General features: G+C 34.1%; 1 protein-coding gene and 1 long non-coding RNA gene across 2 annotated transcripts; both read left to right on the top strand.

Moving 5' to 3' along the window:
* The first annotated feature begins 4,938 nt into the window (after positions 1–4,938).
* On the top strand, positions 4,939–13,987 carry LOC128669290 (uncharacterized). The gene is made up of 2 exons (XR_008404627.2): positions 4,939–6,065; positions 11,867–13,987. It is a non-coding gene; the product is annotated as an uncharacterized LOC128669290 (long non-coding RNA).
* On the top strand, positions 6,981–10,129 carry LOC128669281 (uncharacterized). The gene is made up of 2 exons (XM_053744018.2): positions 6,981–7,598; positions 7,957–10,129. The coding sequence occupies exon 2, from the start codon at positions 8,888–8,890 to the stop codon at positions 9,848–9,850; it is 963 nt and encodes a 320-aa protein (XP_053599993.1). The 5' UTR covers positions 6,981–7,598; positions 7,957–8,887; the 3' UTR covers positions 9,851–10,129.
* Positions 13,988–16,484: the final 2,497 nt, after the last annotated feature.

Here is a 16,484-nt window from a genome sequence, read left to right as displayed (position 1 = left end):
CGGTAGGTACATTTAAATCTCCTATTGGTTCCCTTGGGAATCTTCGAGGGCAACAACAGTCTAAAAGGTAAATTTTAAGAAATCCTCATAGGCTGCCCTGTCCACCGGCTTACTAACTGTACAGGTAATCCGTCGCTGCCGGCGCCGCATCCGGTACTGCCGGCTGCCTGCACGGCTTATTGCATTTTAGCGCGACCGGGAATTTCGAACTGCAAGCCCACTTAACCGTTCTAATTCATCGATCGATTGACTAGCTTCAACTAACTTTGTTTAACGTTAGCCATAACTGGATTGGATCCCTCTAACGTTCCAACATGTTTACGTTTCCGAATTTAGATGGGTACCTACGTTCCGCTAGTCTTCCGATATGAATCGTTCTTAGACTAACAGAAATAGCATCGAATCGATATGATATGATCTTATGTAATACCATTTTCATTCTACTGTAGTCGATTCCCTAGCCCTGTGACGGTAGTGTCGCATCGTAGGTATGTAGCAGGTCATCGCTCTCCCGTGGGAATTTCGAAATAAACAAAAAGTACCTAACCCTACCCTATATGTTTTTCCAGGTTATATTCTACCCGTGTACCAAATTTCATCACAATCTCTCCAGTAGATTTTGTAGTGTTGTAGTTTGTAGAGGTACACACATAGTTCCATCCTCATAAACTTTCGCATTTATAGTATTAGCAGGAAATCATATCAATTTAGTGGGCGGTCTTAATCTATTTGATTTCTGTAACGAAGTTAATAGAATAGCACAGTGTGAATAAAATATGTCATTATAAAATAATAGCAAAGCTTTTTGTCCTCTTGCTCTTTTAGGATCAGATTGTTCATTACATACTTACCTACCTACTCAGATTCGATGGTAATGTCGCAGACCAATGTGAACAGACCAACTTGGTCTGTTATGAGAACGAGAATTTCAAAACCAACTTAGGTATATATCTAGAGGTACAAAAAATAAAATAGGTACCTACCTACAAAACTAAAATTACTGAATGTTCAAATTAAATTCTGGCTTAGTTTAACATGCTTCCTTTGAAAACTTCAGAATTTAGCCAGCACCGATTTCTAAAATAGTTCGACCGTCAATATTTTAAACAGAGGGGATTTTAAAATCTGAATTTGAAATCAGCCCGGGTCAAGTTGGCATAGGCCGCAATACGGTGCAAATCCATTGACTGCTATTTATACATACAGGCGAACACAAAATTTGTTTGTTATAGGTAGAGGGAATTAAAAGAGTAATGAACATATTATTTGTCCGCCCGCGGCTTCGCCCTCGTGAATCTCTCCATGTCCTCCGTACTCTCAACTATAAATGTAGGTATGTGTCAAGCAAGACTAGCGAGTCTTAAAATTAACAGTTATGTAATATAAATTACTAATATAATTATTTTATTACACTACAAATAGGGTGACATTACAGAGTAACTACAGAGTAACCCTGTATATACACCACTGACTACATATTAGCCAAGCTAAGAAACCGTCTTAAAATATAGTTTATTATTTAAATTGTTTTTTATTACGCAATGGAATTGTGGTCTTGTTAGCCCGGGTTTGGAAGTAAAGTATCACAAAGCAGCTTACGGGTCGCGAGCCGAAACAACTTTCGCCTCTCAAAAGAATAAACAAAATCGCGCCGCCTAACTTTCCAGAACTTTCCGAACGGAAACTTTGAGTTTTGTTTACATTATAGTTGAATCTATTAAGCGAAACTTTCATGTTGGATTGAAAAAAAATTTAAATTTGAGTAGTTTACCCCATTATAAATTAAATCAAATTAAAAGGTCATATTTAGGGATCCGTTTCCAAAGGGTCTTTTATTTCATCTATTCTTGGCTTTTTTTCCTCTTCTAGCTTCAACTTTACCTTCTATCATAATGTTTCGTAAAGTCACGTCGTATTTGGAGGTAAAATCGATGACAGATAACAGAGTGGAATGGAAAATACTCCATCGACAAGAACATCGATAGAAATTGAAATTACATTTAAAATTTCAACTGGCAGGTACACTGCAGATGGCTGAAAATAAAAAGTTAGCAAATACGACAAAGTAAGTAGTGCAGCTGCTTATAGAAATTCCGGGACGACTTTAACAAGTTGGGGTTTTGACAAATCCTACAAACAGGCACGAAGTTCCTAACTCGACAGATGCGGACGAGGCGTGATTAATCACTTCTGAAACATTTAACGATATAAGTAATATTTTGTTTGTTTAAGTATGTGGTATTTACTTATATATTATTTACTTATGAATGTTACAAGACTGTACTATAAAGGAGTGTTATGTTTTATGGTTCTAAGATTTTATTGCTACAACACTGCCGTAGTGCTATGAGCTCGCTACGATGTAGTACGGTATTATATAATTAAGGTTTTACATCAATGCCTAATTTTGTATTTGCTGATATAGTTATGTTGATTGTCAGTCTATCATCATTATAGTTGACATGGTCTAGTCTACAGTACACTACACTAGTTTACATCCTAAAGAGAGTGACAGAATAATATTATTTCGATTTACGGCACATTTGTTTCTGTCATTGGCGTTTTATACCACTGCCATAAAAGTCAAACGGCGACCACAAAATACGTTGTTTTATTATTCGCTTTACACCCTTTACTCGCTACGCAAATGGCTTTAAATGACGATTCTTATAAAATCATATTGGGTGGGTACGTTTTATTCATTAGTCTACAAAGTACTCGCTGCGTGATTTCCTTGCGCAATCATTGAGTTATTTAATTGAGATACTCGTTTATTAGTTTATTTGAATATTTTTAAAACAAATTCAAATTTGTTAATCTCGTCTATGTACTTAAGAATGCTAAATTATAACCTGGAATACAAATAGGCAAATTTTTATAACGAAATTTTCTTATTTATTTAATCTTACAAATACCTGAATAGATCTAAAATTACAACATATGTAAGTCTTGAACAAGCTAATTATAACAATATAAACAATATAAAAAAAAATAACAACTTTGGAAGAAACTTATGGGTGTCCGCGTCGGAAATAGCCCCTGGTGGGACTGTCGCCCGTACCTATCTGCAAAGGTAACAGTCTCAATGGTCGTTAGTAAATATTTGAGCAGACCGCACTGCGCACGTCTTAAATAATACATGACTGCCCACTCAAGTGAATTTTTCACGGTTTTGCTGGCACTATAGGGTGTCAGAGCATGACTGTATGTATAAATCAAGCTACAAGCAAATTTTGCATTTAAGAACACACAAATATCACCTTGTTCACCACCACCACCTTCACATGTTTATGACGTGTATACCTACCTTCTACCTTCGCCGTGATTTGTATGGAAATTTGGAAATAATTACATTTAAAGTCAATGCTTTCATAAGGTCAATCAGGCGATTTTGGTCCCAATAAATTGATACTTCGACAGAAGACAGAAAAAATTGACAGGGCAATCATTCGATATTTCCCTTGCTCCACCACGTCGACGGTTTCATGAAAAGTATTCAAAATTATTTTCAACAATGGAAAACATGGTAGCTATGTGAAATGCAAATTTGAAGCTGCCCGGAATACAAAGTTCACGGTTGATTTTGTTTCATGGCGCAGCGCAGGCTGAATTTTAAAATCAATGCCACTTTAATGAAATTTTTACCTTGCTATACATTTTATCAGATTAAATATATACGTTTAAAATTTACTGTTTGCGAGCATGGAACTGCGTTTACTCTGTGTATTTGTTTTTATTTACTTCTAAAATGTATACCTGAATTGACATTGTTTCTTCGTTTAAGCCCTGGATGACAGTATAACATGCCGTTCCCAGTATAGGTATATTCCTAATACTTCTATACAAATGTTCATCAGGGCTCCAAAGGTAGTATTAGGCATAAAGTGTTGTACACACGACAAACATAAAAACCAAGCTATGTTTAACAAAACTTCCATAAAAGCATATCATCTGGGCGCAGCCAATAACATGGTATTTATAAACCTTTGTACCTACATATCGCCCTATATGTGGAGGTAAGTATATAAAAAATATAGCGCAATTTCCCGCAGTTTAACCCGCTTCGCCAACTCGACGTCCTCGGCTCCAGAGAAACGGTTCGTTGCCCCCTCTTACTTCTACAGCCGCAGGTTTTACTTGGAACGCCTCTTAAAAAGTCATGCAAGACCGTAATTTAGAAAGCTGCAGCGTTTTAAAAGTTCAAGTTTTTTTAAAAATAAGTATGTACGGAATAATTAAACTTTTTAATTTTTACTGACACATTTAAAATTAAAATTTATTGAACTCATTTTAGATGATCTAAAATTAATCCTTGAAGAACTTTGTTATTTTAAATATTAGAGAAAATTCTGGTAGGAAAATAAAATAGAGCAACAATTTCACATACCTAAGTTTTAGACCATAGGTACATATTATCTAAAGCTGAGGATAATCTAAAAGCGGATTAAGCTCGCTATTTACATATTGACTAGCTTTGGTAACTATATATATATATATAAAACCAACTGATATAGTTGTTGGCCGAGAAAAACCTGTTTTTGGTACAACAAATTCCACTATATTTATTTCACCTAACACCAATTTAATTGTATTCCAACTTTGCTCGAAACAGGGTCGGACATTTTATATCGTTGTATGGCATCCGGTCGACCATTCGATGACATTTTTATACGGCAAAGTTTCGGGTGGCAAAAAAAGGATGTGTTGTTTTTGTGGTAAAGCGTTGAACGGAACAGAAATAAGTTAGGTGAATATACAGTCGACCGCACTTCAAGTTATCCTGCAAAAACCTTCATACTGCGGTAACAGCGGCGAAATTCACAATGATTTTGGGTAGATGGTAGTTGGTTATGTGCTACTGACTATACCTACGGGAAGTATTGTGTACAATAATCTGTGCTATACCTAAACGAAATAAATAATTTCACTGTAAGTAAATTTTGAAGTAAAAAAAGTACAGAGTAAAGTCATGATTTACGAAATGCCAGATGTTAGTGGACTGGATTTTTTTATTTCAACTATGCCAAATGCCAACTAATATAATAAATGCGAAATTAAATTTGTTTGTGACCTCTTCACGCTTTATCTACTCAACCAATCTTCTTGAAATAAAAATAACTGCTCCCGTGGGAAAATCCTGCGGGCAGAGCCGCGGGCCAAGGCAAGATTATTATATTTATATGTTAGTCAGACAAATGTACAATAATTACAAATAATATATCTCTTTGACACATTGGCGAAAATACTTGCCGAATGGGCTTAAATCCACTAAATGAAAACGAGAAATATTTCGAATTTCGCGTTCAGGTTCAGAATGATTTAGTAATTAATTTGTATCGGGAATGGATTGTTGGATGCGACGCTACAGAATTAAACGGAATTCCAATATTAATCAGAGACAATAATTAGAGTTGCGCGATAATCGAACCCGGACATCAATTAAAATTTAATAGCTCAGTACCTACACATGATCTGAAATATCGTCTGCGTACACATATCAATTTTTTGAACATAAAAACACAACATTTTATTTTTAAATTATATCATGGTCATCTTAGCCTAACAATTGCGAAGATTAATTAGATTATATATTTTTTAAATTTAGAAAATTTTACTCATTTCAACCCTAGAGAGAGGAAGTTAATTACTTACTGTCTCTCTTTTCCAACCCAGGACGGGAATCAGAATTTTTCACCCGATACGCGGTTGAATTGAAACCTGCCGAGTTTACGAGCGAAAACAATATTTTAGTTTAGATATCATAATATACCCTAGGTTCATATAAGATAAAACAACAGAATGTATTGAATGGAATATTTTCTTCGGTGAATAAAAGCATGTTGATAGAGATCAATAAAAAGAAAAAGTGGTTTTCTTTTTGTCTTACTCAGAGCCTATTCTACCATTTTGATTGTTATGTGTCGTGAAATCCATTGTGCCTGTTGTTGATAACGATGCCATGTTCCGGTTAGAAGTTGTGTTCATTTGTTTAGCAATATTTTCTATACAGTGTTCAAGATTACAGACTATATTTCATGAAATAGAAAATAGTGACGAACAAGGAAGTAAGTGGTTGTATATTTGTTAAACAACAACACGACATTTGTTACCTACCGTCATCGATCAGGAAATCATTCTTAGAAAAATAAGTATTTTTCCTTGTTTTTTAAAACCATCAAAAAAAATCTTCTCGTAATACCACGTTTTACTGTGCAATAGAAATTAAAACCAATTTATGAAAACAAAAATGTGAATGCAAGACATTAATTTACCTAATTTAATTCATACATAGTTACTTAGGTAGGTAGGTACTTTTACATTTACCTACATAAAATTTGTATGCATATAAAGTCTATAGCACATTAACCAATTTATTGCAAATGGATCGCTAACACCACAGGTTATTTACATGTGACCGACAGCATAGTGCGTGATTAATCTTGTTTTGTAATGTTAATAGTTATGATTAATCCTCCGAAACTTGACCGATTAAGATGAAATCGTTATGTATATGAGAATGGGTTGTTATCGATTTTTGGTCCATCCGAGCGAAGCCGGGACCAGTTGCTAGTGTACTATAATAATGGCAAGTTTGTATTCTAAAGTAACTAGAGTGCGTCACTTATTTCTCATTTCGCTCCCGTGTGCTAAACGTGCAAACACTGACATCGGTCATAAAGCCGACGTGCGCTGGCCTGCTGGCTAATTACACAAAGCTAGTCTAGTTCCCAGGACGTGTTTTTAACTTTACTAATTACGAAACGCTAATGCACACACTAGAGCGATTGTAATTAACTTAATCCATTTGTTTTTATCCAGTATATTTCCCTCTCATCTGAGCGTTTTCACGATATCTTCTCAGCCGGCTTTCTTACCTTTTCGTACCACTTCGCACAGTCGTCATCATCCCTGATTGTCAGACCATAGTCATGCATGTTTTTATCCATCTGGAATCAGTAGTAGTTTTAGCTAGGTAGATATTTGGGTCGTTCTTCTTTTTAACCTACAAAAAGGCGTCTTCGCCAGACAGTAAAAAAAAAAACAAGTAAATTATCAATATTCTTTTAAAATTATATTTTGACATACACTGTACTATACATATAATGATCGCACATATTTAAATAACATATTAATTAAATAATTTCACCGTAAAAAGTAAGTTACAGAGTTGTGAATCCGCGTGACTGAGATGTATTCATACAAAATCATTATGTCTCCCGCTACATGAGCGTGCGTGTTATCTATAATATTACGAAAAAAATATATTATGACACAAAATGTAAAAATATCCTATATCTCTTTAATATATTACCTATCGTGTAACAGTAATAGTTATTTTTTAATACTATCAATAAAATTATTAAAAAATTTCAAATACTCGTCTCCCTCTACCTAATGTTTTGCGTGGTAAATTCTGTCACGTGGGTTGTCAAACGAAATACGCGCTGTTGCCGCTCGTCCTTGTGGCATGCGAACCAAGGATATTACCCCTTCCCCTCCTCCGTATGTGTTCCCCTCTGCAAACAGAAGGCAGCGCCTCAGTCGCCCAAACGCAGTGTCAGGACGCGCGTGTGTTTATTCGGCTACCGCTTCGTTACGTAAGTAATTGATTCAAATTCTAATGATCATTGTTACTTTTTGTTGTTTACTCTTACGTAATAAAAAATATTTTATGCCCGACATGTAAATTATCAAATTCTATGTTAACTTTTAAATATTATCAACTTTTTAACAAAAATTTACCCTTCCGTCACACGACAATTCTGTCACATATTTATTGTGACCGAGTGGTAAGTACGTGACGGTGGGGTAATATAAATTTTGTTTTTGTTATATTTATGCTTAATTCAAGAAATACTAAAAAAGATTCATTCGTTTTGGTAGTTATTAGAATAATTATTCCCACGGAATCTTCTGTTATCATTTAGATACTAATTACTTATTTTCTATTACCAGATAACATCATGAAGAAACAAAAGCCATTAACAGCAGCAGAAAGACAACGGATTTGTCGCGCGAAACGAAATAATGACCCTGAGAAAGTAGCTGAAGTAAAGCGCAAAGATTTAGAAAGATACCATGCTCGAAAAAAGTTAGTGGCTGATACGAGCGAGCGAGAACATCGAATTCAAAAGCGAAGATGGCAAGAAGCTAATAAAAAAAGAAGGGAGAAGAAAAAGATACTTGAAGAGGTACTTTTGAACACACCGGCTCCATCACCAATACCAGAATGTCCAAGAGTAACTCCATGTGCAACACCGACTCTTTCTGAAGTATCAATGCGCAGTTCCAGTGGAAGAAAAAAAATGAAAAGAGATAGAACAAAGTTATACAGAGATAATGTTAAGTTTCAAGAAAAAATAAAACAGTTACAGAAAAAAAATTCGAAAATATAAGAAAAGATTGCAGAGAAAATCAAAAAAAGACAGCAGCAAAAAAGAGGAAAATAATAGTCAGAACACAAAGAAGTACAACGTTCTATCTAATGCCATTAAACAACGATACAAGACTGTCAAAAGTCGAAGAGAAAAACGCCTCATTCAATCGGTTTTCCAAACCCGTATCGTAAAAGAGTCTCGAGTGCAGATCGAATTAGTAAGAGATGCAATAGGCGTAGACCGACCTTTAACATACAAGAGCGTTCTACCAAAGCATACTGATCTTGTACGAAAGATTCATCGGTTCTTTTTGCGGGATGATGTAACGAGGGCTACAGCTGGCAAGAAGGAAACTGTTACTTACAAAAAAAAGAAAGCACAGAAAAGATTTTTATTGGACTCCATGAAAAACCTGTATAAAACGTTCTTGAAAGAAAATAGTGGCCTCAAATGCCACTACAGCTACTTCACTAAACATAGGCCATTTTATGTGAAGCCACCTACTGTAGATGGAAGAGATACATAGGTTTTTCGAAGAATACGGATTTCGTAAAATATCCTGGAACTTTTTTGAATCAGGGCATGGGAAAGGAGCTGCTGATGGTATTGGAGGGACAATCAAACGGCAAGCTGATGCCATAGTTGCTAGAGGAAACGATATTGCAGATGTGTTCCAATTCTTTTCCGCGCTCAAAGATGCCAACAAAATTACACTGTTCATGGTGACAGGCGAAGACATCGAAAAGGTAGCAGCAACGATTCCTAGTAACATTGTGCCCCTAAAAGGAACAATGCAGGTCCACCAAATGTTCACAGAAAATCGTGGAATCTTAAATCATAGGGTATTAAGCTGCTTTTGTGATCAATTCTGTTCTTGCCATGCTCCTAAAACTTATCGACCTCTGCCTGAAATCCAAGAACAACAAAATACTGTGGACAAGTTTTTATCTAATGAAAAAGAAGATGCTGTAATTCACTATAAGGAAGGTTTGATGCTGGCAGATATTACAAATACAATTAGGATGTCCCGTAAAAGTATTTTCGATACTGTATATGGCCCAGATGAATCATCCGATGAAGATCAACCTTTAGCCACGCTTAAAACGAAAAAAGATCTAGCTGATCAAACTGCCGTCTGTGGTACTTCTTATCAAACGCTCCAGCCTGAAGATATTCATCCAATGAATATAAAAGACGGAGTTTATGTATTGGTTAAAGTACGTAGCTCGCGGAACATTCAGTACACTTACGCTGGAGTAGCAAAAAGTGTTGTCGATGAAGAAGGCGAAGTCATGGTAATGTTCCTAAAATCAGTTGATGACAGTGGAAGGCTGTTTAAATTAGTGGAGAATGACATATCGGATGTTCCTTTTGATGATTTGATTAAAGTCTTACCGGCTCCAAATATCATTAAAAAGGGGAAGAGACAATTTTTCCAATTCGAAGAGCCACTGTCAGTATTCGAAAAATGACTGATTAATTATTAAGCTATTGTTATGATGAATGTTTTATTTTTTGCGAATTTAAATTTGTTGTCAAGTTAGACTGGATTTTTTATTTAGTTTAGAGTGGATAGTCATTTAATTTACCAAATTACTAATTACTTTTGAGAGGCTCTCACGACTCTAAGAAGCTCTCATCTCAAATGTGATTTCATTAATTGTTTAAGTTTGATCTCACCTTATTATATTATATGATAATGTTGAAGACTGATTAAGATTTATAAAAATAAATGATTCTATAAAAATAAATGTATTTTATTGCAAACTATTGCAAAAGAGAGTTTGGTATCCCCTAGAATAACAACTCCGTCACATAAGTTACTACTCTGTCACAATGTTGTCTCCTGTTAGGAAAATTGTTTTGGTCGTATATATATTTAGTTATAACTAGTGCAACATTGGAGTTTTTTTATTTACAATATTTTATGAAATTGCCATCTGTGCAATACGTATTTATTTGTAAATAATACTAAAATTTTATTTACAACAAAAACTTACTTTATATCAGCAGTAAATGTGACAGAGTGGTATTTGAAAATCAATAAAATATATTTATAAATACAAATATATAATATTAATATGCTTTTTTAAAAGTTCATTTTGGTTAATTTATGTTTTACAAAAGTAAAAGTTATTTAACGAAGAGCAGTTAATAGAATAAAATAAAAGATTTCGTGACGGAAGTGTAACTTTTTGAGTCGATTCTTTCTTAAAAGTCATGAAAATCCTACAAAAATCTGTAATCTTCGCGGCCAATAACTTTTTCTGATAGAGTAGAAAGTCGTCTAATAAAATATATGTATATGAAGACGTGTATGCAATATATATTTTTTTTCAAAACTATGCAATTTTTTTTTCAAATTGTAGGTTAAAAAGAAGAACGACCCATTTAATGTTAGCTTGGCAGGTGCACATACTCATCAGCATAGCATGCTTATCAGCATAGCACAAATTTCATATAACAACCTAAGTGAATTTAAAAATAAGATTGTGTTATTAATGCCGCCTTGAGTAGCTAGTATGCTAACTAGCAAACAATACGATTAGAACACAGTTGTAACTTTCATGTTTTATTATTGAATAAGTAACATTTATAAATAAATAAGAAACATTTATTTTTATTTGCATTTAGAACAGTTACCTAAAATACATCGACTTTATATTCAGATATAATTTTGCAGGTTCAAAATTATTTTTTCCAATTGATCTAAATTATGTAGACACGTAGATGTGTATGACTAAAATCTAGTTAGTGATATTATCACTGTAATAATTTTATTTAATAGCAATTTAAATTTCAGTACTAGGCAAAGCCTCTCCCTCTTTCAATGTAATAATGTGAGAAATTTTCAAAAGAACTATGTGGTTAGTATCGTAAGTCATGTTGGAAATTCTCTTTGTAAGTTAAAGGCCCCGCTTACGCTGAATCAGATAGTTGTCGGATTTGAACCGGACTGCAGTTGGAGTAGAACTGCCCCGACCGCAGCTCCGCAATCCTAACTTAGAATGACTTAAATAGTTGTCGAAACTTACGATTCACGATTGGACTCTGTAATTCTAAATTATAATTATGTTATTTTTAGGTATGCAGTACGAGTATGTACTAGACCCTGCTAAAAGATTCGAAGGTTATATTTTAACTTCGGAATATATGTAGGTAGACTGATAGAACTGAATTAATATATATATCTTATCGTTTGACATAATTACATGTGTCAATTATGTTTTCTTTAGACAAAGATACCGAAAAATATTTCAAGTCTAAATTATATCATTTACCTAAGTGTTTTACAATAATATTTTTACACTAGCTATTGCCTGCAACTCTGCCGGCGTTAGCCTATTTTTAACATCGATCTGCCAAAAATTTCATCCAAATCGCTTCCCAGCTATTTACCGTGTAAGACTTTCGCATTTATAATATTAATACCTACGGAGTTTGCATTTCGACTACGTGATTTAATACTTTTGGCATTTTTTTTTCAGAGCTGATAGTACACACTTGCGGAAAAGGAAAAGGGATTTGTATAGAATCGGACGCATGCCAATGGAAAAAGATCATTGATGATTCGTCGGAGACATGCAATTACCATGAGAAAGACCAAGTCTGCTGCAGGGTGGCTCGGGTCAGGATGCCTCCTGATATCTTTGAAGCTTATGATTAAGGACATATCCGTACGGTGGAATATATCCCAAAAATAAATCCGCAAATTGCATTATTTTTTTATATGGAGTCATTCGTAGTTGTATGATCCCGTGGCCAATTCGAAGCAAAACACTGATTTTCATACCGCGCGAATTTTTAATTAATAGAATTTGCTGCTGTACCTAATGTATCCATGTGTTATAATAGAATGAAATTTCGCAGTGCAGATAGTCCATACAAGGTCACATACAATAGCAGTCTTTACATTTTAACATTACAAGGCTTTGACATTAAACAATGGTATATGCTATTTTAACATTTATTATTGCTATATTTTCTTTGCTAGAAATGTAATAAGCATAATGGTATTCGTTATAGTTTAAAATGCATAATTAAGTAAATACGCACTAAGGATCGTAGTGAGTGGTGATGACGCTCGGATATGACACCTTGCTTAAAAAGTAATGGAGGAGTCACATGTCTCTGTGGCATGTGGCAAAGGGGTATCCACTAAGTAGATTTAACAATATTTAAAAACTTTATAAGTTTTATAGGGATCCCAAGGGAATACCATAAAAGGAGGGAAGAAAATATCCAGTTCAGGTGATAAATTTTACACAATGCATCGATTTGGGAGAATAACTTACAGTTGTGTTGCTGATATTTTTATATTGTTTATACAAAACTGACCATTGAAACATTGTATAAAGTTTAAAATTATATTATAACAATGTCTATAGTTTATTCTATAGGGATATATACATTCGTGTATTTCTAATACGTCTAAAGATAATATCTTTAGATGTATCTTTATCGAAAAGAAATGGGACAGAGAGCTTTTCTCTCAACGTTTGTTTGATTTTTATTACGTCTATATTACCATTTGTTATAATACTTAATACAAAATGGCAAGATAGGCCGGATGTTCTATTTCAATTGATAAATTGATTTGATTTGTTAGCTTGCTATAATTTTCTTTGTTTTTGCATGGAGACATACTTAGCGATAATTAATACCAGTTTATCAAGACAAAATAAGATCGGACGTTGACCGTGTAATCTACTTCTTGGGGTCAGAGAATAAACATTTTTTATATCTTATTTTAAATCATTACTTTCTGCAACATTACCTGATATTATTTATTATTTTGTAACTCAGATAAAAGTTTGATTGTTTGTAATAACTTTATTGTACGAAAATGAGTATATCAATTAAAATGAATACAAGAAAAAGATAGTAGATGTACAAGGGCGGACTTAATCCATTGTATTTGAAAATAAGATTTAAAATGTTCTGCAATATTTTGATACATACTAACGTATTTGCAACAAATCTGTTTACCTCCAAACGAATTTATAGCCCAAACAAAAATAGCCTGTCACCCATTATCTAGATCCGGCTAATAAAGTTAGGCTAGCCAGGCAGTCCAATCCAATCTCCCAGTTCATCGCTATCCTCACTGACACTGGATATGTCCATGTTTATTTTGCTATGTAATTTGGCTAAAAGAAAACGTTATTCCATATATATATATTGGTGTGATGTCACAGAGATAATTTAACGAAAACTGGTAAGGTGTACTTCTAGATTTACTTAACTAACGTAATGACTAATTTTGTCAAACTATTTATAAAGCCGTCATTTATTCAGCCTGCTTATATATTTTCGTTATGATTATATCAACTATCACTCATTGAAGAGGTGGTGGCGTAAACGGCGTAAAGACAGCGGACGCCAGTAGATCGAAAGGTCCCAGATTCATATTATTCGTGCCACATGACTCGATTACTCGTGCCACATGGCAATTTAAAATTCGTGACGTCACTTTAAATTACTGTTATACATACAAGTTCCATATTAAATTTTGTTTTGACATTAGAAAAACGTATCTGATTTGACTAGTTAGAAAGAAGGCAATTGTAACAAATAAATTAATAATAAAAACATAAAAACTTCCTGTCTTCATGTCATTTTATTTATTTTTTATTGTAGTGTAAGACGTAGATTTTACTCTTTTAGCATGAAACCTATTATATTATATTATATTTTATGTCACCTCCACGCTTAATTATGAACTTTACGAGTAAATGAAGTGAAAAAATGTTGATGTTCTACTGACAGTTCCAGATACGAATAGCATTTGTTTCAAATTCAGCGTACTCGGATATTGCGATTTTCATCTACGTTTACAGTACGAGTACGTTCACCTCCGATACCTTTAATTTCATAAACAATGCAATGTTATTTTTTCCTACAAATACTTTACTGAGCACGAGGAGTACTCATGTACTTACTCGTTGTGTAGTTCTGTGGCATAGGTACGACGACATCACAGACAAGATGTTCGATTCTAAGTGAAATGGGATAAGGGATGAAACATACTGTTTAGTAGAACAGATTTTTTTTTAAATCTAAAGGGGTAAACTGATCGTTCGTAAGAAAACAAGAAGATTCGTTTAATAGGTACAATAACAGACAGACGACCAAAATGTTCTTCGATTAAGTGGATGTATGGGAGTAAAAAATTGAGTAACGTAAAGACGTAAAAAGTAACAATCTATAGCTCAAATTATACTCCACATAATTGCGCCTTTCATTCGCGTAGTCTTGTATTTTTAGATAATTTTAAAAGGGTTTCAACAAAGGTTTGCCCTTCGGAGACCGAGGCGACCCTTTATGTGAAATTAGGAAAATTGTAATATTTTTAATTTTATTCACAGGCCGTGTATTGTTTTCATACGGGGAGGGCGGCAGGCGTCCGTCGTTCAGTTAAATTTTTTCATGTTGAAATGAATAGCTTGATGTTATATTCCCCAATATTAATTCCTTTTCATGCAGTTAAATATATGCGTGAGCTGGGCATCTGATCTTCCTCAAAATTATAATTGTTCACCGTGCTATCTTTCCCTACTTTTATTATATCATTTATTTGTCTCAATTATAAAAAAACATTTTGTCAATGACAGGCCCTTATAATATAATAACAAAGGCTTTCCCATTTTTCCTATGGATTTATTTTTTAATCTTTAATTTTAAGTTTACATTTTGTACATGTACCAATTTTTGATTTTGATTTTAACAGGGAATAAAGTTTTTTTTTTGTTTCCATGGTTAAGAACAATCCAGGGTTATGATTACAGATAATATAAGTTGCAATAACTATGCTATGCTATGGCATGTAGGCTATGGATATGTATATATAATTAAGTATAGTGGTGTAAATTGAGCCAGAGCTCTCAAAAGAGCTACGCATAATCTGTGAAAGTGGTATTGCTATCAAATTGGATTTCTATGGCTAATTAATATGCATTACGGCCGACATACATCACGATAGGTACCTACCTATCGTGATGTATGTCGGTATATGCATTACGGTATATGGTATGCATTACGGCCGACATACATCACGATAGGTACCTACCTATCGTGATGTATGTCGGTATATACCTATATACTCTGAAAATTAACTCCAATTAGTTGTGACACACGGAGAGAACCCTATAATGAATATTATAAATGTGAAATTAATTTACTCACGTTTTCATTTATACCGATTTATGTCGGAAACAGGTGCGAACATACATTGTCAGGTAGCTCATTATCCATTATGGCAAGTACTCGGGTTGCAATATTCAGTTTTAACAATCGCATGATGCTTAATAATGTAACAGAATTCAGACGTTAAATTCAACGACAGATTATATAAATTCTTCCATTAATTCAAAAATCCATTTAGAAGTCAGTCGCAAGGACGCCATTTTCATAAGCAGCACATTAAGTTAATAACACTATTTAGGTTTTTGTAGAAAAAGTTTAATAAAACGCTGCCAAGCGTAGGTTGGAATAAGATTTTTTATGTACCTAATGGAAAATTTGTGGATTCCAAGCTCGGAGGATCGGAGTGTCACAGCCCAGAATAAAGCCAGCCATGAAGAGGTTAATCAAAGAAAAAATATATCTATTATTTTCCTGATATCGATGTAGGAAAATTACCGCTTAGATTTTACCGCTTTTTGAAATATCTTTTTGCTTTCCAATAGGTTTGACCGAAAAGACAGATATTTATATTTTGTATCGCTAAGTTAGTCTAAATAGATAAAAAAATCAAAATTTTCGCATTTACAAATAGTATCCAGTACAACTCGAATGTTTTAGTACATATTTGTAGCTTCCTTACACGTTAAACTAAGCGAGAAAAAAATCTACTAATTACATAAAATACAGAGTCACGAATGTCAAAATGAAAGAAATAAATTGTGAGAGTTTTTCAGTTATACTTATACCTCTACGGGATCCAAAAGCTAGCATCCATTATACTAAGCAAGAAACTTATGGGCTTGGGCGGGCGGTACGTGGTGAGGCGGGCGGCGTGCAAAATGGTTATTGGCCAAGTCAGAGAGTCACGCCGCTGGAGGACGCTTGCAGCACGTGACCGCACTATTTAAGTTCTCAGGTTTA

This window comes from Plodia interpunctella, chromosome 1 (genome assembly GCF_027563975.2).
Source record: "Plodia interpunctella isolate USDA-ARS_2022_Savannah chromosome 1, ilPloInte3.2, whole genome shotgun sequence".
In the NCBI taxonomy this organism is placed as follows: domain Eukaryota; kingdom Metazoa; phylum Arthropoda; class Insecta; order Lepidoptera; family Pyralidae; genus Plodia; species Plodia interpunctella.
Note: the sequence above shows the minus strand (reverse complement) of the source record. Positions and strands in the feature narration are given on the sequence as shown.

Bases quoted from the DNA above. Each gene is read 5' to 3' on its own strand.
- LOC128669281 (XM_053744018.2), top strand. From the start codon at position 8,888: ATGGAAGAGATACATAGGTTTTTCGAAGAATACGGATTTCGTAAAATA.